The sequence below is a fragment of the Equus quagga genome, chromosome 5 (assembly GCF_021613505.1).
Source record: "Equus quagga isolate Etosha38 chromosome 5, UCLA_HA_Equagga_1.0, whole genome shotgun sequence".
In the NCBI taxonomy this organism is placed as follows: Eukaryota; Metazoa; Chordata; class Mammalia; order Perissodactyla; family Equidae; genus Equus; species Equus quagga.
Window position 1 is genome coordinate 112,413,528 of NC_060271.1, and position 26,757 is coordinate 112,440,284.

At 34.0% G+C, this 26,757-nt stretch overlaps 1 protein-coding gene across 12 annotated transcripts in view; it reads right to left on the reverse strand.

Moving 5' to 3' along the window:
• BIRC6 (baculoviral IAP repeat containing 6) overlaps nt 1–26,757 on the reverse strand; it is a 221,425-nt gene that overhangs the window by 63,260 nt on the left and 131,408 nt on the right. For all 12 annotated transcript variants that reach the window (XR_006888703.1, XR_006888704.1, XM_046662165.1 and 9 more), the window contains 13 exons: nt 25,295–25,574; nt 23,896–24,152; nt 23,529–23,637; nt 20,857–21,078; nt 19,045–19,825; nt 17,485–17,628; nt 16,901–17,030; nt 13,285–13,416; nt 12,208–12,375; nt 10,902–11,075; nt 9,460–9,656; nt 4,087–4,387; nt 1,657–1,874 (listed from right to left, as the gene is read on the reverse strand). Coding sequence is in view for 10 of the 12 variants with exons in the window: in XM_046662165.1 (XP_046518121.1) it covers nt 1,657–1,874; nt 4,087–4,387; nt 9,460–9,656; nt 10,902–11,075; nt 12,208–12,375; nt 13,285–13,416; nt 16,901–17,030; nt 17,485–17,628; nt 19,045–19,825; nt 20,857–21,078; nt 23,529–23,637; nt 23,896–24,152; nt 25,295–25,574 (3,113 nt within the window). In the remaining 2 variants the exon portion in view is untranslated. The remainder of the gene's footprint in view (nt 1–1,656; nt 1,875–4,086; nt 4,388–9,459; nt 9,657–10,901; nt 11,076–12,207; nt 12,376–13,284; nt 13,417–16,900; nt 17,031–17,484; nt 17,629–19,044; nt 19,826–20,856; nt 21,079–23,528; nt 23,638–23,895; nt 24,153–25,294; nt 25,575–26,757) is intronic.

Sequence of the window (26,757 nt, forward strand, 5' to 3'; positions counted from 1 at the left end):
GAGAATGAATTAAAAGTTTTCATCTGTACTTTTCTGGTAACTAAGAAACAAATCACCTTTTCACATTTACTGGATATTCAGATAGCTTCTTCTTACGAAGTGCTCATTCTAGCCTTTCACGTATTTGCTACTGGGTTGTTTACCATTTCCTTTTGGAATTTTTGAAGCTCTCTAAAGATTCTGGAGATCTTTTTTTTTAAAAAAGATTCTATTTCTCCTTTCTCTCCCAAAGGCCCCTGGTACATAGTTGTGTATTTTCAGTTGTGAGTCATTCCAGATGCGGCATGTGGGATGCCACCTCAGCATGGCTTGACAAGCTGTGCCATGCCTGCGCCCAGGATTTGAACTGGTGAAACCCTGGGCCGCCGAAGCGGAGCATGTGTACTTAATCACTCGGCCACGGGGCTGGCCCCTCTGGAGACAAGTTCTTTATATACACATATATAGTCTCCCATTCTGTGGCTTCCCTTTCCACTCTTTTCAATAGTGTTTCTGACAAAAAGTTCTTAATTTTAAAGTACTTGCTTTTTTCCAATGTTTTTCCCTTATGGGTTGTTTTTTTATGCCCTATTCAAGAAATCTTTGTTTACTCCAAGATCATAAAGGTAACCACCAATTTTTTTTTGTAAAAGGGTATTGTTGTAGTTTGTATATATTATAAAAATTTAGATCTGTCATCCAGTTAGAATTAACTTTTACATACAGGTTACAGTCGGGTTTAAAAATTCATTTTTGTTCCACATGGATATTTAACTGATCCCACGACCATTTACTGATAAGACCATACTTACTCCACTATGTTGCAGAGTCACCGTTGCCACATATAAGATAACCAAATATACATGGATTTGAGTCTCTCTTGTTTGCTGGGCTTCTATCTAACCTTGTACTAATACCATAGCTTACTAATAAGTTTTGATATATGATAGCATCAAACTTAAGGATCGATTTGGGAAGAAATATTATTGAACAGTTGTATTTCCTACTCCATGGAAGAGAAGCATGGGCACAGACTTCAGTTTACTAAAGTATTATAAATATTTCTTTTTAAAATTGAATATATTTTATGAATACAGGTCTTGTACTAATTTTTCAGATTTAGTCATAGATATTTTCTATTGTTGATGCTATTCTAAACATTATCTTTAAAAGGCTCATTTTACACCTGTTAGTGGTATACAGAAATAACTTGTTTTTATATATTGAACCTGAATATTTAATCCTTATTAAACTTACTTCTGCCATTAATTATTTTTGGTTTTCCATAAACACAATCAAATCATATCAAAATAATGGTTATTTTTTTCTTGTGTTACTGTTCTGGCTAGAACCTCTTATTCCATAGTCTGATTCTCTAAAGTTCAAGAAAAGAAAGAAAAAGGATATCAGCATATCCTGATAAATGGAAAAGCTTATTAAGCTATTGTCTTTTTTGTGTTTTTTTAAGTAGACAGGTTAACTTACAGTTTTCTGAAAGAGCCTAACAGAGAAGACAACAATTAGTTCATAGTTTTCCTCTTTTAAATATACTTTGTTTGAGCGGCAAAAAAGAAACACACAAGTCTCTGAAATATATTATTTCAGAAAAAATTATACTTTGTACTCCATAAATTTAACTTAGTTTTTCATAACCTAAAGAATTAAAACTGAATCTACCTCTGTTTGATTGAGGCTAGAGTTTGGAACTCGTGGGGCATGGTGGCTCAGAGCAGAGAGACAGACAAGAATGAGATGTAGCGCTCCAATTTCCAATGCCATCCGCCTCAGGAGCACACCATCGTCAGTTGTCAAAGGTGTAGTGCTAAACAAGCTACGAAGGACATGGAAAGGAAGAGTTGGAAGCACATTGGCTGATGGAGATTGCAGAATATGACCTAGATTAAAAAGAAAACTCAAAATTAACATTTAAAAACACAATAAGGAACAATATACAGGGTCACAAATTAATAATAACAATATAATATAAAATTATCTATTCATTAGAAAACAACCCAAATACCACAAACAGGATAGTAATATCTAATAAGAGTTTCTTGAAAAGCTCTGCAAGACATCATATATATAAACTCCAAAAGAAAGTTGAAATATACTCATATGATAATAGTTATAGACTATGTCAAAAATATAAACTAGAATTTAAACTAAACCTAACAACTAAAAAAGAAGCTTTAAAAGTTTCTTGCAACAATATGAAAGTAACTGCATGCCTTAGGCGTAGTTTCAACCGTGAACAGATAATAAAAGACTAAAACTATTTTGTTTTGTTTGCAATATAGTTTTCTATTATGTTTTAGCTAGAAAGGAGCAATAAATGAAAAACAAACCAAAAAAACCACCGCTACCTAAATGGTGGATGAGACAACTATTGCAGAAAAGGACATCAGAATTATGCTTTTTAATAAACATTCATTACATACTCACTAAAATTAGTCTGAAATGGCATAAAGGCAATTCTCTTTCCTTTTCTTTTCAGCATTACACCTACTGTATCATAATAGAGTCCTAAAATACAATAGTTCTTACCCTTTTATCTGCTTAAATTAAAAAGTCAGATCAAGTAATTAGAAATTCCTGATTGACTAAAATTAGTATATACATTTACATATGAAACCAAATGACCAGGACTATTTAGTATGTAGAAGCTATAATTTAGTAACAATTACAAAAACACTTAAAATCATGTCAACATTTTGGAAGAATTCCATCAATATGAAAACAGAAAAGAAAAAGTATGTAATTTGAACATTCAATAGCTTCAAAGTTACAGGATCCACAAATAAATTGTTATACTTTTATTAGATTAAATATACTTTGTTGTACAGGGTTTGACAGTGTATTCTTTCTAAATGGCATGTGAAAGATACCACCTCTAATCAAAAGCACGTGATTTTAAAATAATATAAAAAATATTCATTTTCAAATTGAACAGTCATTGACTGAAGAATTAGAGGTAAACCAAATGAAAATCTACTTGCTAGGTAATGTGAACTGTGATTTTTCTTTTAAAGATTTTTAAAAAAGATTTTTTTCCTTTTTCTCCCAAAGACCCCCAGTACACAGTTGTGGGTCATTCTAGTTGTGCCTGGCACGTGGCTCAGCATGGCTTGATGAGCGGTGCCATGTCCGGGCCCAGGATTCGAACTGGCGAAACCCTGGGCCACCGAAGCAGAGCGCATGAACTTAACCACTCGGCCACGGGGCCCCTGTGATTTTTCTTTATGTCCTTCTATTAAAACAAAACTGCCAGCCCAACAGAAACAATCACCATAGCTTACTATTATTTTTGTTATAATTATTTTTTAAAATACATTATTATATATTATATTATTTTCCTCATTCTGTTCTCTTTAATCAGATTTTCTTAAAAAAGATTCTCATCACATTACTACCTTAATATGTTTTAATAAATCTTCATTGCTATTCAGAATAAAATCTGAAGTTCTTAATAAGCTTTTCCATGATCTGTTACAAATAACAGCTTTTAAAATGAGCTCTCAGTGCTGCTTTTTAGACAAATTTTCATCAGCTAACTTATTCCCTCTCACATAATCTGAGCATACAAACAACACTTCTCAAATCATTCCTTCTTTCTGAAATAACTCATCTCAACTTAAATTGACTCTTACTCTTTAAGGCTCCATTAAAATATACTATGCCACTTTATTCCCATCACTGGGTGGTAAGGAAATAATCTCACACCTGTAAGCCTCCATAACACTGCTGTACCTCTCTCAAGGCTTTTATAACTTTTTAACTCTATTTGTTTATATACATTCCTCGTTGCTACCAATGGAGGACATTAACTACTTGAGGGCAGGATCTAAATATCTACTTCATCTTTAAACCCTTCCAAGTGACGTCCAGCAGTTTTGTAAGCACTCAGTAAAAACCTTTTGAATGAATAAAGAAATGAAAATAGAGATTCTTTAGGATTTATGATGACTATTATTGGAACTAAGTCATCAACAACAAATCATCTAATAGCCAAACTATGAAGGAAATAAATGATGAATAATAGGCAATGATCTGAATAACTTTTACACAACTTACCTATGTTAAATTTCATTACTAACACTAAACACTTACTTCCTTCTCCATCATCTGTCACTCCCAATACCAATCGAAGAAGACACTGGGCATGTTTTCTCTCTTTCAGTAGCACTTCAGCATAGCCCGGAAGACGAAGAAATAATCCAAAAGCAGCCAAAGAATGGGCAGGTATAGGAGACATGGTCTGTACTGCTGACTTGATAGGTGGGGGTTCAGCTGCAATGGTTTCTGGTGCTTCATAAACTAATTCCCCTGATTGTTCAATGGTCACCCATTCAAACTGATCACTGTCCTTTGGCTTTTCCTGAGTGGTAGATGTTACAACTGGAGCACTCACCTTAAAAAAAAAAATTTGTTTGGCTATTTGCGTGTTTCAACATTAGATTCAAATTAAAGACCTGACTTCAAAGGATCTCTCTGAAATACAGGAATACATATAAGGATCAATAAAGGGACATGTTTTTAAAAAGAAGCTTCCAAACACTATGAGTTACAGGATACCATGAGTATGGTGGTGTCTACCAAGTATCTCAGCTTTGAAGTTACCATTTTCTCCTTTGTAATTAGTTAAGTATCTGTAGATACATTCTGAGACCATGTAAATACCTTGTTTCTAGTCAAACTTTGACCCATTAGAATTAGCATTTTTATAATTCTTGCCTGAAACAATAATTACTATGGCAGTTGAGTTGGCACTGAACTGTAAGTAAGAACGCTCCCTTCCCCATCTATTTATTCATTCATTTATTAATTTATGTCAGGATGGATTCTAATTTTATTCTATAAGTTATAATCTCTTATTATCATTTTATTTAACGCTCAAGTAGAATCAGATTTGGTCAGTGGAACTCCCTTAAAGCAGGCTTCTGTATCTAGCCTCATCTTGTACATTTCCTGCCCCAATCCTAGAATTTTTCCAAGGAGCCCTGATCTCTTTTAGTGGAAGATGCTATTCAAAAAAGAAGATATGGGATACAGATATGCATATATTGATGGTGGGGGATGGGGAGGGGAAACTCTGACTCTAGGTCCTATAAGCAAACAAATCTAGGAGAAACATGTATAGACACATGTATATATTTGAGTGCCTATACAATCACGTGCCACCTAATGATGGGAATACGTTCCGAGAAACATGTTGTTAGGCAATTTCGTCCTTGTGTGAACATCACAGAGTGTGTTCTGTGTATAAGTATATACAAACCTAGATGATATAGCGTACTACACTTTAGGCTATAAAATACTAATCTTATGGGACCATTGAAGTATATGCGGTCCATCGCTGACCGGAATGTCATCATGTAGTGCATGACTATATAGACAAAATTTCTGGGCTATACTCTTCAAAAATTTCAAGGTCATGAAAGACAAATAAAGACAGCAGAACTGTTACAGATTAAAGCAGAATAAAGAGAAACTAATGCAACATATAATCCTCAACTGGATCTCAGACCACCACTTCCCTCAAACATGCAAAAGAACGCTGAATTTTCTTTTCCTTTTGGCCCTAAGAACATTAGTGGGACAACTGGCAAAATGTGAATAAGATCTGTTACTGTTGTCTACAAGTCCCATTTTCTCGTTTCTTTGCATGTCTAGTAACTTTTTCTTATTAGACACCACATTGTTAATGAGATGTTGTAGTAACTCTTAATTTTATAATCTTCCTCTGGAGTGTGTTTAGTTTTGTTTTAGCACATAGTTTTATTACTGGTGGGTCACCATGAACTTAGGAAGGTTTCTGTAATTTATTAAGAGAGTCTATTTTGGTTTTGCCCTTATTTCTCAAGAGAATCCCTTACTACCGGGATGTCATTTTTACTCTTAATACATGACTCATTTACAATTCCAATGGAAAAGCTATGATTTTTACCTTTAACTAGGCAGGACTAGAATTGCAAATTCTGTCTCCTCCATGATGGATAGAAGCTGAAATCTCTGCACAGCTCTTTCAGCCTTCCAGTTCTTGCTGGCCCTCAAGACTCCCACGTATGCCTAATTCCAGAGCCAGCTACAGCTGTACAGGAATTCATGTGTAGAATTCAGAGCTCCCCCATCTGTGGCTCCCTCCTTTCTGATTTCCTCTCCACTCAATTTCCAGCCAGTATGGAAGAACCAAACTCTTCTGGCCAATAAGACTGCAGTTTTTGCTTGAGTTCTACCTGTCCCATCCCACACAGACTGAGGAGTAGTGTCAGGAGAAAAGTCATATAGGCACTAATCTCATCAAATGTGGTTTCACTCTTTCTGTTGTTTAAATCCTCTCCAATATCTGCCTGCTTGTGGTCACTCTTCAAGAGCCTTTAAGCAATTGTTTATTTTTTAAATATTCTTTCTAGTGTTTATAATTCTACATACAGGAGAGTTAATCCTGTAAACCCTGTTCTGCCATTACAAATTTACCTTTTATGGAAGGGCTGTGGTGGTGAAGGATTGTACAAAATTTTCTTCCCTGGGTATAAAATTCTAGGATGGCAGATTTTTTTTCCTCCTTCTAGCACTTTAAAGACATAACTCCCTGAGTCCCAAGGTTTCTGTTGAAAGGTAAGTTGTCAGTGTTATTCTTGCTGTTTTGAAACAAATAGGTCACTTCTTTTTGGTTGGTTTCAAGATTTTTTTCTTTGTCTTTGTTTCTAAGCAGTTTACCATGATGTTTCTAGGCATGAATATCCTGCTTGGGGTTTATAGAGCTTCTTGAATTTTGGATTGAGGTTTTATATCAGTTTTGGAAATTTTCTTCCTTTCAGTATTGTTTCTGTCCCTGCTTTAATCCACTCTGTTTCTGTGATTATAAAATCATGTTAGAATTTTTCACTTCTACCTATATATTTGTATAGCTCTTACGTTCTTTGCATTCCTTACATGTTCCATGCTTCAGTTTGGATGATTTCTTTTGACACTTCTTCCAGTTCACTAATTTTGTAATCCGTACTGTCTAAGCTGTTGTAAATCCATCTAACAGTTTTCTTAATTTGAGATATCAGAAATTCGCAACCAATTCTATAAGGCTGGTATTACCCTGATACCAAAACCAAAAAAGACATCACAAGAAAGTATGGACCAAAATCTGTATTCATTTCCTATTGCTGCTAACACATTAACACAAACTTAGTGTCTTAAAACAATACAACTTTATTATCCTAAAGATCCAGAGGTGAGAAATCCAAAACACATCTTACGGGGTTAAAGCAAAGCTCTTGATTCTAAGTATCACAGTGTTCCTTGTGGAGGGCCTCAGGGCGCGTCCGTTCCTGACTTCCCAGCTTCTAAAGGCTGCGCACATTCCTTGGCTTTTGGCTGCTTCACTTGGACCTTTGTTTCCATCATCACATCTCCTCCTTTGACTTTGCTACCACTGTCACATCATTGTCTCTATTCCTGGCTTCTGTTTAGATGGCTGAGGGGATCTATGAGTATTTCAACTAATCTCTTCAAAAGAGCCATCTGTGTGACTGAATACTCTAACATTTTGATTTTTCTGAGGCACTAGCAAAGGCTGAACAGCCACACCCTTGGCTTTTTCTCCAGAGCATGCTTTTCTGACAGTGAATCTCTAATTTTAGTATCTTTTGCAATCTGGACATGCTGAGAATTTCCCAAATTGTCAAGTGCTGGTTGCTTGTTGCTTAAGAGTACTTCCTTCAATTTATCTTTTTCTTCTCACTTCTTACTATTAGCAGGAAGAGAACAGGCACCTTCACCTGAAATCTCAGCTAAATATCCAAGCTCATCGCTTACAAGTGCTGCCTTCCACATCCAGGACACAAATAAGCCAAGGTTCCTGCCACTAAAACACAAGGATCCCCTTTCCTCCAGTTTCCAATAACATGTTTCTCATTTCTTCTAAGCCTCACCATTAGCACTTTTAACATCCGTATTTCTACCAACAGTCTGCTTATGACAATTTAGGTATTCTCTAAGATGATATAGGTTCTCTACTGTGAACCTCACTTCCTTCTGGGCCCACACTGGCAGAGGCTTTACCATCCATATTTCTAGGAACAGTCTGTTCAACGCAATCTAGGCTTTTCTTATCATACTCCTCACTCTGACAACTACCCAGTTCTAAAGTCACTTCCACACTTTTAGGTATGTACTACAGCAGCATGCCACTTTTAGGTACTAATCAATATAACAGACCACACTGAATACTGAATTAGAAAAATAATTTTCATTAAGCAATGATAATCTTGGGAATGCTGGAGTCTTTTCCACTTCAAACTTTTAGCTATGTCATTACCTTTTCCAGAAAGAAATAAAATTTTAGTCAATTTTTCTGTGTCAATCACCTTATATCATGGTTCTATCACCTTAAAATATCTTAACCTTTTTGAGTAGCTGGGAAGCAATAACCATTTACTGAATAGGTACTTTTGTGGGTTGAACTGTATCCCCCCCAAAAGCTACGCTCAAGTTCTAACCCCCAGTACCTGTGAATGTGACCTCATTTGGAACTAGGGTCTTTGCAGATATAATCAAGTTAAGATGAGGCCCTAATGATTGGTGTCCTTATAAGGAGAGGGACACACAGATACACACAAAGAAGACAGCCATGTGAAAATGTAGATAGAACTGGAGTGTTGCAGCTATAAGCCTGCCATAATAAATGCCATTAACTGCCAGCAATCACCAGAAGGTAAGAAGAGGCAAGGAAGGATTCACCCCTAGAGCCTTCAGAGGGAGCACGGCTCTGTTATCTCAAACTTACAGCCTCCTGGCCTGTAAGAGAATAAATTTCTATTGTTTTAAGCTACCCAGTTTGTGGTGCTTTGGAAACTAATGCAGGAGCCCTAGGAAACTAGTGCAGGCACATATATACCAGGTACATGAAGCCAGAGAGAATAATTCCCCTACCTCATTCAACAAACATAAAGAACGTAGTATTTTCAACTCTCCATGCATCATACTCCCACCACATTAATTAAAAAAACATTGAAAGTACACACACCAACAACAGTAATATTAATGAACAGGTGAAGAGATTAAATTAATGTTTTTAAAACTACCCAAAATGGAAACGGCACCTAAAAGAGGAATAAAACTTAAGCGAAAAGAAAATTTGGGTAGAAACATACACTACTATTTTACTCTCCCATTCCCAGTAATATCCATAATTAATATCACACCTAAAGAAGCATAGACACAAAACTGTTATAGTGTGACAACCATAAAATCAAGGTAAATTCTACAGTGTAGTGAGTTTGGCAAACACGCTCAGTCTTCAATATTTCTTCAGTCCCAACTAACTCTCACAAAGTTCTGTATAGGTTGATCTTTGAAGATTTATATAATACTCAAAGACTGCAAGGGAAATGGTACTTCCAAAAGGTTAAGTTAAAAAACAAACCAACAAAAAGAATGAAGGGTGTCACCATGGAGTGATATATTCAATTAGGAATTTTATCTTACCTGTTGAATTACTTCTGGATATAGCATGGGTAGTCTTTCTGCAATAAGAGCCAGTCCACCCATTCCTGCAAAAACTTGTAATGGTGACTGAATGGGACAGGTTTCAAGTAAAGACTCATCTAATATCCCATCCATACACTCATCACTTGGAGTGAGAGCCTCATCTTCTGGACAGCTACCAAGTAAATCACCATGATCTAGAAAAATAAATTATAAATAATAGGGAAGAAAGGATCTATTTCCATTAATACACTTTCATTCACATAGCAGATATTATCATCTCTCTATTCAACAAAAGAGTATAAATATCTTGTTACTCAGATATAGTTGTATTAAGGCTAGATGCCATAAAAATGTTTAAATGACTTCTGATGTTGCTTCCTATAGTCTTGCTACTCAAAGATGGTCCATGGACCAGTAGCACTGGCATCACCTGAGAGCTTCTGAAATGTAGAATTTCAGGTTCCACCCTACACATACTGAATAATAATCTGCAGTTTAACAACGTTCTGTAGGTAATTTACAGGCATAGTGAAGTTGGAGAAGCATTGTCCTTTAGGGCATAGTTGTGAGTTACAGTTTATGTACAAATCAGTAAGTCTTTAGAGATTCACAGCAAATATTAACATACGTACATGTTATGCTCTAAAGAATCCAATTAAGAAAAACTTACTTCTCTTACTGAAAACTAAAAATTATACCATATTGGTTTAACTCTGAATCACTGACAAAGGAAAACCAAAAGGTTAGTATGTTCACAAATAATCAGACCCTATAAACATTAAAAAAGACAATCCTGCTGAAAATTTGGGCAATGGAAATATACTAAAATTCACTAAAAAGGACAAAAAGCTAATAATATTGAACTTGAATCTTGAGAAAAACTCAAGTTAAAATAAGATGATATGTACTATGAAAATCATTGCATAAATAGCATTTATAGTAGTGAAAATTGGAAACAATCAGAATGTTCCACAATTGGGGAAAAGATCGATTTTGTTATACCCATATGAAAAAAATAGGCAATAAAAAAAGCACATTTAATTTAATGGAATATATAAGGAAAAATAAAAAGGTAAGAAAATGTACAATCCCATTTCTTTTTGAGGGAAAAAAGTGTTTATGAGCATGAAATACCACTCAACTATCAGTAAATTGAAAATTCTAAATTTGGGTTCTCACTTTGATTATAAAATGATAAACAATTCACATGGCTCACATAGAAATAACATCAGAAATTAAGTGATGCTATAAGAGGAATTAATATTAATTTCCAATGGAAATAATGGCAACTTTTTCTATTTACAAATAGCTCAGTCAGGAAGAAAAATATCTTGTTAAGTTGACACAATGAAAACAAAGGTAAATCAAGTCATCAGCTATAGAAATCCCTGTCTGCTCAGATTATAGACTGTAATTTTAAAGGAGTATCATACACATACCTTTTTCAGGGTGTAGTCTTTTAAAAGAATCTGTTTTTGACAGAGTTGGGTCTGTGATAACTCTTGATCCCAATTTAACAGTCAGATCTATTGAGCGGTAACCTTGAGGAAGTTTTCGGTCATACAGGAGAGTTAAAAGTTGGGCAAGTGTCATTTCAGCTGGCAATGGCTGGCCTAAAAATGACATAACTAAATTAAACCTGGAATCCAAGAAGGAGACATTTATTTGATTCAATTTACTCAATTACTTACTGCTTTTATTGAATTACAGGTAAGAATCTGATTCTGCCACCAATTTCAAAATAACTTAAAATCAGCCCATGGAAAAGCTTACAAAAATTAAATCTATTTCTGAAATACATGAAGAAATATCTACAGAAACTGTTGATTAGTTGCTAACCAAATCACACCAAGATCTTCTGAGCTATGGCAAATAGCTCATGGCAAAGGAACAGACTTCCCATAAATCTGGGGATAGCAAATCTTTTCCATAAAAGGCCAGATAAATTTTTTTGGAAAGATTGGTACCTGAGCTAACATCTTTTGCCAATCTTCTCTTTTTTTTATTTCTCCCCAAAGCCCCCAGTACATAGTCGTATATTCTAGTTGTAGCTCCTTCTGGTTGTGCTAGGCCAGATAAATATTTTAAGCTATGGATGCCATATGGTCTCTGCTACAACTAACAACTCTACCATTGTAGCATCAAAACAGTTAGACAATATACATAAGTAAATGTGCATAGCTGCATCCCAATAAAACTTTACAAAAAGAGGCATCCAGTCCACCAGGCACAGTTTGATAACCTCTGCTATAAATTAACAATGTAAAGCTAAGAACGAAAACCCATTCAAAGTTAGTTGGCAATTAGATTATAGTGATACAGCACAAAAATGGAGATAAAATGGATATCACTCTGATCAATGGAAGTATATTAGTCAAAGAATATGTTTTAGCTGGAGAGAAAATACTGCTTAACTATTGGTGGCACATCTAAGAGTTCTAATGCTACAGCTAGTTCTTTAAGATTTGCCTCACATTATTTCCTATATAACTTGTTATAAACCCTTTAAAACATTTACCCATCATTTTAAGGCACACTGACAGCAAAATTTAGAAAGCTAGTAAAGTGTAAATAGGCAACATTATAGTGTTAAAAAGGATACTTTGAGGGAACTGTATGGACAAAGTCTCACTAATTTATCTCATCAACAGCACCTGATAAAATATGATTCTGGTGATTGTATCTGATTTATACAGTTGTAAGACCACTGAAATTTCTTAGATGTTTCATCATTGTGAATATTACCTGCCAAAAGTTTGTGGAACAGGTGAAACACTGGGACAGTAATGATTTTGTTGGCAGTCTCTGCTCCTGAGGAAGCACTTCCTATTTTATCAGGCACTGTCCTCCCTCTTCTGGATGGTGGGCGAGGTGGTGCAGCTGACACCGCACGCTTAGACTGGGATTTCAGCCCTAAAAGAAGAAAATCAGTAAGAGTCTACATAGCCAAAACATTAATGAAGTAAAAGTATATTAGTACGATATTTGAATAAAGCACCACATTCCCAACTAACACCAAAAAGCAGAAATGTTTCTTCCAATCTAGTATCTGATCTCCCGATTCTATTTATTCTTTGTGACACTCCATGAATAATTTTGGCTACATGTCTAACTATTTTCCAAGAAAGTAAAAAATACTGCTTACTATACTTCTGAGATACAGATGACCATCCATTCACTAGAAAGTAGTTTTGTGCAAATTTATGTAGGAACTCTTGTGTGCTTAATTCTTCTCTAAGACAGGTTAAACCAATATAGAAGTCTCCTCTTTGAGGAGTAAGGTAATCAAGGCTAAGCCTTCTTAAAATCATCGCACCTATATTAAGGAAAATAATTCTCCAAAATTATGTTACCCTGGCCATTTTTTCTTATTCCTGTACCTAATAGTAAAAACTCACTTTTCAATAAATTTTCTTTTATTTTTTATTCCCTAATTTTATGTAAGAACACAATATCATAAATGAAAACTAGTGAATACTTTTCATTTTGCTTTGCAGTTGCATAAAAAATGCTTAACACTTAGTGGCCTTGTTAAAAGTATAATTCTCTGTACACTGTCAAGCTAAAATGAATTATCTAGTCACAGGTGTTTATTATCTAATCAAATACAGTAAACTTTCGACATAAAATAAGTTTAACAATTTTACTCCCAAAGAGTAATGGATCTCTGGTGTAATAGTTTTATATCTAGTATTAAGACATCATTATAAGTCAAGCTTTTGCCTTAATATTTTTTATTACATGAAGTTCCTATAAACATAAATTGCTATATTTCATAGAAACCCCAACATAATCAAGTCTATAAAAAAATAGAAAGCATACCTGAAGCAACAACAACACTGTAATTGTCCTGAAATCCATTTTCTGTCTTAACTTTTTCTTTCTCTTCATGGTTTTTCTTTTCTTTGTCATCTTTCTGTTCACTAATTAGTTTAGCAGTGATACTTGGTGTATCTGTAGAAAAATATTATGTAAAATATATTTCTTCTCAAAATCATTAAGAAGGGAAGCAATAAACCTCAGGGAAAGATTATACAAGATTATATTATCATTAATATGAAGGCAATGTAAATAGATTTAGAAGAAATGTTATGAGAAAGTCTGATATTGAATTCTTGCTGATATTAACGAAAGGGACTCAACCACTGTTCTTAACCCAGGATACTTAAATTTTCATTCTCTAGAAAATATTACATATTACAACAGTACTATCTCTAGAGGCAATGAAAAACCATGATTGAACGAAAAAATGATTGATACAGGTTCTCTTTACTTTCCTAACAACACAATTATGATCCAATGCTTTATTACAATACTAAAAAGGTGAAATGAGCAAATAATATAACAGTATCTTTTGTATTATCTATTTTATAGTTTTCTTTGAGTATCTGAAAATATCTCAGGGACCTCAATTTCTAGAGCTTCTTCCTAACTATGGATTGCCTTTAGATAGCATCTGTTTTTGTGAAATTAAAAAATTCTGTAGTGGTTGGCTACAGGACACCTGCATAGAGAGAGAGCTCCTGAGATCTACAAAGGGTCTCCTTTGAGTCTTTAGTGGCTACTGATGAACATTACATAACAGAAACCTACCTTATGCCAGGGAAATTACTTCTCAAAAGCAGCAAGGGGACCAACCCCAGGGTCTAAAATGAGGGTTGGAATATCTAGCAATCTCAATGCCTAGTGAATTTCTAACAGAGTTCTCAGAAGGGTATTGCTTCAGTAAGGGGGCTAAATAAGCCCTAGACCTCCATTTTCAAATGTGGTACCCTACTTCTATTCTAATATAGTACTTATTTAAAATCAAATACATTAAAATGAAAACTTTAGTTCCTTGGTCTCACCAGACACATCTCATGTGCTCAACAGGTCTGTACTAGTCAGTACAGGTTTACAAAAAGTTTCCATCATCAGCTGTAAGTTCTGCTCTAGATTAAAAACTGCTCTGGTCCTACTTAATAAAGCTTAAAAGCAGGCCTTAAAAGCAAAAGTCTGTTTTCAAGTAATATAACTACATCTCAGAACAAAATAAAATATATTTATTAGAATACAAAAAATATCCAGCACCCAAAAAAGTAAAAAGTAAAATTCACATTGTCTGGCATCCAGTAAAAATTTCCCAGCAAATAAAGAAGCAATAACATACAATCCATGAGAAAAAAAATAATCAACATAAACAGACCAATATGTCCAAAATGATAGAGGAAAGTTGTGTACATTTTAAATAAGGACAAGAACATATAAAAAAGAACCAAATAGAACTTCTAACAGATTAACCACCAAAGAGAAACAGATCAATCTGAAGACAGAGCAATATAAATTTGTAATATAATACTTATATATATAAACCCCAAATTTTAAAATAGGGAAGAAAAAACGAACAGCGCTTCAGTGAGCTGTGAAACAACTTCAAGAGGTCTAATAAATGTATATTGGGAATCACCAAAAGAGAGGAGAGAAGTTGGGAGGCAGAAAATATCTGAGAAAATAATAGTCAAAAAACCTCCAAAGTTGATGAAATTTATAAACCCACATAAGAAAGTCAACAAACCCAAATCATAAGCATGAAGAAAACTACAAGGCATAATAATAATATGATATAATAATAATCAAACTGGTAATAATCAAATTGCTTAAAATCAATGATAGAAATTTGTAAAAGCAAAAAATACTGACACATAACCTTTATTTGAAAGTGATATAGCCAAAAGCTATGAGAAGTAGGTAAAATTACTGACTAAATAACTTTGGATGATTTGTCTTCAGATATGTTAATCAAATATATACACACATGTAAATATATCGTAAAATATGGCTAAAGATCATAAATACACTTTAAAGGACTAAAGCATTACTAAACAGGTTAAATTCACCCAGTTTTGTTGTTTGCTCAGAATGACTCTGCTGGACTACCTACTAGGATGTAATGTTCTTCCAAAGCAATCAGTTTAGTTTTAAAATTTTTAAGTAATAAAGGGAACTATGATGTAAAGTATTCTAAACTAGAGAATACGACATTTTAGACATTCTTTTATAGTAAAGAAAACAAAAATGTTAAAATTACAGTTATTTGGTACTATGTCTATACTTTTCCATTATCAAGTTAAACGTATGTATGAAATCTCAAAACTTGAACTTCAGTACTCTTCCCCACTTCCTTGAATTAATTAATTTTTATTTTTTTCCTCACGATGTAGAAGGGACAATTTCAGAGCTATGTTAGAAAAATGTCTATAAAATCAAATTTTCAAAAATGTTCAGCTGTAACAGATAAGGCAGACATTTCCAAATAAGAAAAAGCTGTTATTTATACATTATTCTAACATTTTATTGTGTAACTTGTCAAAATGTAGGAAAGAATTACAATTTCATGCACATACTTGTGTTAGATGCAGTGACTAAAACTGGAAAAGAATCTTTCTACTTTACTTTATAAAAGTGATCATCTCCATTCATGTGGTTTCACTTACCATCTATGTACGGTAACGACTCCCAAATCTCTTCAACCCAGTCTTTTATTCTAAGCTTAGATTTCTATTTCCAACTGATAAACAGACATCTCTAACTTTTTTCTGAGATACTCATTTCCTTCAGTTATCAATGTTGCTTAAAAACTTGGGTACCCCCATAATGTATACAGATAGAAACATACTTATATTTAAACTAGAATGCAAACGTTTAAAGTTTTCAGTTTATCTTTTTAAACACTTTGAGGGGCAGAGTATGTGTCTTGCTTACTTTTACAACGCTAGAACATATTACTGAGCTTACACATAGAAGATGCTCAGTGAATTCATTCACTGATTAGGATTTCTGAGAGGCAATAAACTCAAACTATCCACAATCAATCTGCATTCTCCCTCAAAAGCTGCTTTTACTTTAGTAATCTATATGCTGTCTGAAGGCATTACCTGGAGCTTTTGAAATATAGACAAGAAACCTAGCGGAAAAGTTCTCCCTGCTTTCTTCACTGACTATTATAAACAGTAAGGTCACCAGTCAATTCTACTTCATTTTCATCTCTTGACCACTCATTTCTTCCCCAGATTTAGTAAATGTTAATTACTTAGAATCCTATCATCCAACCTAAAACCCTGCAATCCACCTACTATAAAACAGCCAAATGGATTATTGTGAAAAAATTCCATCAATGGCTTCCCACAGCTTGTCTACATTTCCAACCGTCCATTCTGTCATTATTATACATAACACACATCACACCAAAAGAACTATAGGTGCTGGAGTGTACTGTACATTATGTCCACGTCATCAGCTTCTTACTCATGCTTCAAAACGTGAAGATATCTTGACCTCTTCTAGTCATTAAATGGTTGCTGACTGAGTGGATGCAGTAAAACAAAGTTATAAAAATAATAAAATTTCATATACATCTAACATAAAGTTAAAGAAAAATTGATATTTAGATTTGACTTGCCTGACACTCTGTCAAGAACTTCTGATAATGTCGTCGAGACTGGTAAATGAAGTGTACGGAATTTGTGGCCTGCTCCATACATTGGATGCTGAATGACATGGCTAGTAGCATTAATTCTACCTTTGTACAGCTGAAAATTAATTCAAAAGAAATCAAGAAATGATTTTTAGAAACGTATATCGTTACAAAACAATTTCAAAAGCATAAAAGAATTTAAAAATTCAATAATGCACACACTATATAAAGGGTTTACTTTACATATTTCTTCAAATGTAGCACATTCATTTGCCATGTGATTTGTTGGCCAACGTTTACATTAGCACTACTGTACCCTAATATTCTGCCACTTTTCCCCAAATCAAATTGTACCATTCACGGTAAAGTATAATTAGGTTATTCTAGGCAGGGAGGGTTATCCGCAAGAGATTTTTAAGTTCTATCGTTAGGTATAAAATTTGTCCCAGTTGCAGTTTGCTATATGAGAAATTAGAATGTTGAGATAACTGCAAGCCCTGATATGAAATTACAAAATATATTTACATACAGCTTATCATTAAAATTTAATTTAACTGTTAAATACTCACTGGACAGGGAGACTGAAGAAACATTGTCACTTTCTCATCTTCCAACATCAACTGCAAAAATAATCTACGTATAAACCCTGAAATGTTCCCCGATGTTGGGAGGTTCCCTCTTTGAGGAGATGTCTGAAATAGTTCACAGAGAACCTGGCCAGGCAAGAGATTTAAAAAGTTAAATACAGTATTTATTTGCATCTTTGTACTCTGAAGAATAAAGAGGAAATTAAGAATGTCGATTAACAAGTATATGTGAATTCATCAAATAATCAATTAAAGAATACATTATATCATCTTAAAATATATAAATACAGAGTATATAAAAAGTTAAACGTGCAACAAAAATTTCTGTGGATAAGAAAAATTATTACTAGAAGATTTTCACATAATAAATATCCAGTATAATCAACTTAGTTTTAAATTTAGTCAGTATCAATGTGGTTACAATGCAATAAAAACTATGAAAAAAGTACACTGAAAATATAAAACAAAGCCTTAAGAAGAAGCTGAGAGATGAGATTTAGGCCAGAAAGTAACAGGACACAAAATTTCATGCTAGCTAGAGGCAGAAATCAAATTTTCAAATACCCATATTTGTGGAATTGGTTAAAATTAGTAATTTAATCATTTCTCTTTAATTAGGCACATTAGGCAGATACAGTTTCCTAATAATTAATCACTTTAGGCAGTAAAGTATCTTCCTCTCCTTCTAAACAGTTACACCATACAGTATTTTTTGAAAGTTATGACAGCTATCCTTCTAGATATTAATAAAGTTTGACCTAAATAAGCAGTACTAAATAAGGTAAAAAAAGAAGCTGATTCCTATTTATCGGTGTCTACAACGTCTCAGACAGGCTCTATGCTAGATACTTTATATACATTGTAATAGTTAATCCTCTCAAAAAAATCTTTGAGGCAGGTATTACTACGTCCATTTTATAGGTTAAACAACTTGTTTAAGGTCACAACACTTAGAAAGGAGCAGAATCTGGCAAAAAGCAACTCGAATTACTCTTGAGATAAGCCTAACTTTTTTGGCACCATGGACTTAATACAATAAAATCACCTTTCAGATTTTTAATGTGATTTGTCAAGAGTCTCCTATCTGAAACCTACGCTAACATCCACTTCATTAGAAGCAAACCAACAGTTGTAACAATCCAGTTACAACAAAAGACAATGCATCAATGCCGATGAGGCTCTCAATGACCACCTTCAAGCGATCAAGCCTGTTTCAGCAGCTGAAGTTTTATTCTTTTAGGCTTGTTCTGTTTACTTGGGGGAGTTTTTAAGGGAGGAATGTATGACCCATAGCTAGAATCTCAATGAAGTATCCCATTACCTCATAAAAAAGAGTAACTGATTTATGTGACAGTTCAGGGGAGAAGGGAGGAGGTATCAGTACTTTATTTTTAATAATGGTTTAAATTTGGATCCACCGAACCCCAAACTTTACCATCAACCTGCCCTTAATACATGTCCCTTTCTTAATTGATTTCACTGTGCTATGTGACAGCATATTAAATAAGACACCTACAACATAAGCCAGTTTTCTACTTTTACCTGTGCCATCAGCTTTTGATTATTAGGGTGGCATGAAATGCACTGCAGAAAGAACGCAACGGTTGCATTCTCAATTGCTGTCCTCTGTTGAGTAGTCAATCCTGTTGTAGCAGCTGAAGAAAGAGAAGCTGATCTTGCACTGGTCTGCTGTGCACCTAAATTATGTCCTCCAGAAGTGGACCCAGAGTGACACAATAAAAACAGAAGTGCTGTCCATAGTGGATTGACTTCAGACCCACCGAGCCAGTCTTTCATAATATGGCTATTGCCAACTTCTGTCAAAAACCTAAGAATAGGAGCAACCAGGTCTGCTGTGATAGGCATCTTACTACATTGCTGTGGAACATGATGCCGCCTGAGTTTGTCCTGGGAAATATCTAGTGACTGAGCAATGCTTTCTGAGTAAGAAATGTGGGTAAAGCAGAAACTAGCCAGACTCCTCACAAGAAGAGAAGGCAAACCTGAGTCCAATAATTGTTTGATAGCTTCTGGAGATTGAGAGGAGGAAGCAAGGGTTGCCAAATGTGATTCAGTCAGTGTGAGAGGCGCTTGTGCATTTTTAGAGTCATCTGTTAAAGACGAACTAAGATCTTGCTTTTTACTATCATCTGTCATGGACAGCCTATGGTGACACTGTACTGGAGGAGGGGTAATTCCCATCCAGCCCATGAGCAAAGAAAAATAACTTGGGTGTATGTGACACATCGAGCAAAGTAGACTGTCAACAGCTTTCTTCAAAACCATATTGCAGGGAAGAGACATGGACCAATTAAAAAGCAACCTAGGGGAATAAAAGATACCACGTTAACAACACATACATATTTTTAGAAAGACCTCACTGCTTCAAATATTTCTGAGAGATCACTCTGATGAAAGTTATAGTTTATTTGACATTAAATATTATGACTTAAGATTTCAGGATGACTGCTTGTGAGATATGTTATTTAAGTAGATTGGAGGTTAGATTAGACTTGTAAAATGAGTACAGAAAACCAAGAGATTTATATTAAAATAGTTCTACCATTCTGTGTGTGACCTCAAAAAAGTCACCAAGAGAAACAATGAAAAATTATACCAAAGAAATGTTTAGATTGAATTGACATGACTGATGGCTTAAATTCATGTCTGCAAATTGAAAACTATTAATGAGTTTCACTAGTAAGTCATGGATTATGCCAACTGGTAGGGCCAAATATGAAAATGACAGACTAGAGGACAAAAGGCCAACCTTTATGAGTCATAGAACTCTTGAGAAATAAATATAATATTCTGCTACAGACTTAGCAGTTATCAGGCAATAAGTTCAGCAAACCCTTAGCTGAGTTTGGTGTAGAAATGTGAGTAAGTGGAAACTACTTCTTAAAAGAACAATTGTAACAGCTGTCTAGAAAGCAGTAAAAACAGCTAATTATAAAAACTTGGTCTAAAGTAAAGAAGTAGGTCTTCCAAAATTTCTCACAATACTTTTCCTTCACAGTTTCACATTAAAGATAAAAGAATCTAGTGGGTAAATTTGCAAATGAGAATAACTACTGTGAACTGTGGAAGCACCCTTTAAACTTTTTAACTATAGGTGAGAAAAGTGGACAGGGACACTAACATATCTTCATAAACACAGAGGGGAAAAACATCATGAAGACTAATTAAATTTGTGTGACATCTAATTTCAAAATTATACCTGATTATATTCAATTACTATTTTCAAAGTATTATTTTTATCCAAATAAGCATATAAAATACTGCTTCATCAAGTGAAAACCTAAAGTGATCTAGTACTGGGAAAAAAAAAAAGATTTCACAAACCATACTTACTCAAAGAGCTCTCGGTCCAGCAGTGCTGGTAAGTCATACTCTACAAGCAGTTCATAACTATGCCATAGAATTGCTGCTACACAGTGCAAGTGAGAAGGAGATGGCATTAGAAGACCATACTCTATGGTTGAAGAATTAGGGCACAAGTAGCTCATCCTGCCACTTCTCTTCATAGCAGCCACTCTTGCAGAATCACTGACCCATTTTAACAAGGCCTGAATTCTTAAAAGAAGAAAATATATTCAAATAACCAATTATACCACAACCGATAATTTTATATGGATAAATATCACCACTGTATGTAACCAAAGTATTTATCAGAATAGTGTACTAATTGTTCTTGATGATTTTAATCTAAAATAGGAGGGAAAAGGAATTATATCAGCAATAAAGGACATAGTAGTTCTAATTTTCCAATAACCTTACCAATCTCAACAAATGAAAATGTTTGAGAGAACACAACTATAATTTAGCAAATAAACACTGATTCTCACCTCATTTATGACAAAATATATAAATATATACAACTATAGGATACATAGCTTAACAAACTCACCCTCTCCTCTCAATTGCCTTTTGTTTTATAACAAATTCACACAATGTAGAGCAGTGACCTGGGGCCAATTCTTCATTGCAAAGAATCTCATACAATATAGTAGGTTTCATACTTCTGGCTCCGAACTATAAAATACTAGTAGCAGCCACCCACGTTCCCTCACTCTGATAACAGAATATAGCCCCAACATATGTACTTTTTCAAGCACCACCCTACCCTCAAACCCCTAGAGCTGGGGACCACTAAATGAAAGCAAAAGACTTTTTAAAGCAATAATGCTCTGGAGTCTTTATTTAAAAAAGAACGGTGATAAGACTTATTGCCAAGTACTTAAAACACTGTATTATCTTTGTTTTGTTTGCCTTCAAATTTCTAGTTTAGACCACAAGAATCTTTGCCTCAGGGTAAAAGAAAGGGGGTCAAAGGTATATACTACAACTTAATCCCTCCTTCTACCCTGGAAGACTGAAGATAAAAGCCTTTACATTTCATATAATAGAAAATAAACACAAGTTAGAGAACGGGAAGGGAGATGAAACAATTAGGGAAGAGTACAATTTTCTCAGTACATAGCAGCAAACAATCTAGTTACTATCATTAGTTCTGAAACGTTTATGTTTTAAAAAGAATTATGCAAAGAAAATAATTTTATTAAGTGTAATTTTCTTATAATAAAAAACTATTAAAAATTAAATAATCATAAGATACTTCAAGAAATCTGCTCTAGAAAAATATTTAACACAAACTTTTTATGTATTTCTTAACCCTATCAACCATTATGATTAAAATTTGGCATAAATTCCTATTTACTTTGTCAAAAAACAGTCCAATCTATTTTTAAAAAGTTCTATCGTTTATATAAAGCAAAAAGTTTAATGGAAAAGAAGTTAGCCTGTTTAATATTTTGAAGTTATCATGCTGAAAATAAATTTACTTTGTTAAATACGCCACTTAAACATTTTTAATCTAGAGAACATGAAGGCAATTAGCTGAAAATAAATGAGACCTATTACATTATCAGTGATTAAGTAACAATTTTTCCTAGACACCCTCACTGCCTGGCACTCTATTCCATACCCCCAAGTGTGACCTGCGTAAATCTTCCCTTGTGAGTAACACTGCTCTGTCTCCTCAACTCCAAGGGCAGAAAGCCAGACTCTAGTATCTAGCACAATTCCAGGCTTATAGCAGCTACTCAGTAAGTACCTATAAAAATGAGCAGGTAGCGAACAAAAAATTATTTGTTAATAATTTATGAGGAAATTAAGAAAATACCAAATGATTTCATTTTAAATATAAATTAACAAAAATATTAAAGGATATGAAATATCCTATACATATATAAAAGGATATTAACTCAGGAAATAATCTCTAGCATAAAGATTATTTAGAATCACACAGTCTATAAATGTTCTTCTGATATAGATGATATTCATAAAAACAGAGAATATCAAAACCACTCAACAATTTTTTAAAAATCTGTTTCAAAAATACTTGGAGTTCTTATCAATTTGGAGGTAGAAGACATCAGGGAAGAACTACATTAGTAAAACTCTTCTAAAATTATATTATACTGAAAAATCACTAAACATTTAGGTGAAACATTCAGATATTATTTACTTGGTATGACAGTGTTTCACTTTGTGGTAGGAAGCAGAAGAAACATGGTAGAGTCTTATAAACAAGTGATAATAAGTAATCAAAACAAACATTATTACCATTATCAAAATAGTCCAAGTACCTAATATAGACACAATATTCCTATATTCACACATTTAATAAGTACCACCTAAGATAGACAATATGAGTATGACTCCATCAACTTACACAGATCCCCTCACAACATGGTTGTGATATATTTAGTATTTTATTCCAATCCACTCCTCAAAAGCAATATTGATTAATATTTCTATTCGAGTTCAAATATGCTTATAATATATCCAAATATGTCAAACTCTCCAGATGTTGCATCATGTAAGGCATACAGGTAAATGTATAATATAATCAACAGTCAACTTTTATTAAATGACCTAAGGCAACAGTATTACAAGTAACATTCGCTATGTGTGATTATGTGTATGTGTGTCCTTAAATGAAAAATGAGATTGTCATATACCTGTCTTTTGTTCCAGGATCCTGAGTTGTTCCAAGCTGGTAAAGAATGTCTATTGTAGAGTCAGAAGAGAGTCCATTCAGTCTTCCAAAAAGTAAAGGGCTATTTAAATCTTGAAACAAAGAATCAAAAGAAAAAGTTTGGTAAATAAGCAAACGGGATGGGAAGATCTGATCAATTTCACTTTAAATTATTCTTTAAAAATAACTCTTCTGTAATTTCCAACACAATAACAAAAAATAAACTCCAAAACTAATGAAGCAATAATGGAAGCTAATTTCAGAAACAGAACTAATCACAAATACCACACAGTCCAACTGTCATTACTTTGCAGATACATAAAAATTAAAATATCAAAGTTAACTGTCACCTGCAGGATCACTGCCTGATGCTGCACAATTTCTCAGAAGAATGTCTATAAGCTTGAGGCCAATTCTAGTGGACTGCAGTCCTATCTTTACAAGCACGACCTCAATGTTGGGTGAATGCATTCCACAGTACGGCGACATCAATAAGGCAGCACAAGTCTGTAGCAGATTAGCAGTTGGTGCAGCCGCACTTGCCATCATTCCTTCCAAATCACTTATGTGAGTAAGGCAATGATGTAATAACCGTAACCATCCAATACTGAAATACACAACACAAAATGGCTTATATGGTAAATTTAAGTAACTCAAATTATTTCATGGGTAAAACAAAACTTAAAGATCTACATGTTGTGTTTCATAATAGCACCAACCTATGTAAAAGAAGTTTTAGAAGACTGTAACATCAATAAAGAATTAAACATACACTAAGTTTCACCTATAACATAACAAATAAAATTACTTCAGTAGTAATAGCATTTAGGAACTATGTGCTTGCTTTTTTTATTATCCAGGAAATGCTTTTATATATTCATATATTTACATACATAAATACAAACTTTATAGGATGGTAGACTCTCAAAACTGCAGTCTTGGCAGCTTGAGAATAAAAAACAAATCCTAGGGGCTGGCCCAGTGGCCGAGTGGTTAACTTCGCACACTCCGCTTCGGCAGCCCAGGGTTTCGCCGGTTCAGGTCCTGGGCACGGACATGGGGCTCATCAGGCCTGAGGCGGCGTCCCACATGCCACAACTAGACGGACCCACAACTAAAATATACAACTACGTACTGGGGGGATTTGAGGAGAAAGAGCAGGAAAACAAAGAAAAAAGACTGCCAACACTTGTTAGCTCAGATGCCAATCTTAAAAAAGAAATCCTAAATTTTTTTACCAGGCAAAACTTTCAACAAATCAAGTCTATAAAATTTCCAACTATCAAAATTTACCCAAAGGATATAAATTAAATGATATACCCAGGTCTTTGTTTGGTCAGTTTGTATGGTTCAAATCTAACCCTTCTGCTGACTGGCATTTATGAATTATTATATAAGACTAGGTATCTGTCTGTATGATCAGTTTGTATGGTTCAGATGTACTCCTGGTGATAGACATCTGGAAATTCCTATATTAGACTATGATCCAAAGAACTGGAACCCATACTCACATATACCACACTCTGGGTTATCTCAAGGATTAAACACACATAAATCTCAATTTTAACAATCCTCAGGGTTCTGCTTCTACAGAATTCTTATCTCTATTAATCTTAATAAAATTATGATATTATATAGATACCTATGGAACAAAGAACTTCCTACACCTTAAAAAAGAAAGAAACCACAGAATAAACAATTTCATAAAAAGCACAGAAAACTTTTTTTAAGAGTGAGAAATAAACATACCTTGTTTTGGATACCTGATCTTCAGATGGAAGAAAGGGATTATTAACCGTTGCTGACGAAGTGGTACCAAAAGCGGTGAGGCCCAGTAATTTAATTTGTGAAAGGCCTAATGTGCTAGCATCTCGTGGACGATGGAGTCTAAGGCAGACAGCAGAAGCTACTTCAGCTTTTACAAGCTGAATTTTTATGTAGGTGAGACCACTTGTGATAACAGGAGTGGACAAAGGTAGCATATTTACTCCATCTGCACTTACTTCAACAGACACTGAGGATGGGCAGGCTGCAGGAGGAGAAAAATTAAAGAATCACTAAAGAAAAAGTGAACTAGACCTCATATTATAGTGGAAATCCCGGTAAAACAGCAGTTTTCAGTTATATTTATTATGAACTAGTAGAAGGAAATTTTATACACCAAATCATACTTTGTCACTGACTTTCACCATAACTGATTTTGGAGCTATTTTCCAACATAAAATATGAAATCGACAATATAATAAAAATGGTTTAAAAAATTCTAATATTCAGCTAAAAAAGGAATAACTGAAGATATGTAATCCACATGTACTTGATTCTATCCAAGGAAAAGAGCAGTCAAAAAGGCAATTACTCTGTTATTTCTACTTCACTCAGAATTATCACCAAAAATATGGGACATCTGATTAATATGCTATGGGTTACTACTATAAATAATTTGGGAAGAATGTAATTGTTAAAAAAAAAAAAGTGCTTTCCCACCAACTCATTATTTCACTACTATCATATTGCATTGATTTTAAACATAGCCATGTTTAGAAATTGTTTCCACTTCTAATCTTTTGTTTCTCTTTCAAAATTTAAACAAATATCCAGTTTTTTTTTTAAAAAGATCACTCCCTGCTAAAATTTAAGGAGGCCCAATGAAGTACCAACCAGCAGCTGCTATGGGAAAATTATTTCTATCTAACATAACATGGAAGCCCATATAATAAATTTTCTATCAACTAAAACAACATTTGAATTTTGATTTTAATTGTAAAATTAGGACGTAACTTTTATTGTATGCCAATTACATACCAGGTTTACACTGAGAATTAGACAAGTTACATCAATTTTTAAATTTAATGTTCATAACCTTTTGAGATAAATATTATCCACATTTACACAAGCTGACAAACTCAAAAAGATTAAGTAATCCAAACTCCCACAGGAACAAATAACACATTTTATATTTAAGTCCACGTTTGATTCTAAAGGCTATGTTATTTCCAATGAAACACAATGTATCTTCAATTTGTGCTCCAATCCAATAATAAAACCAAAATGTTTTATTAAGCATATGTAGGCAACACCTAACCTATAGACTTTTATAATGAACAGAGTTCTCCTGTGTAACATTCGTCCTATCTCAATTCCCATGTCCAAATTCTAACCATACTTCAAAGCTATCACTTACATGAACCACTCTTTATCTTTCCAAATAAAAT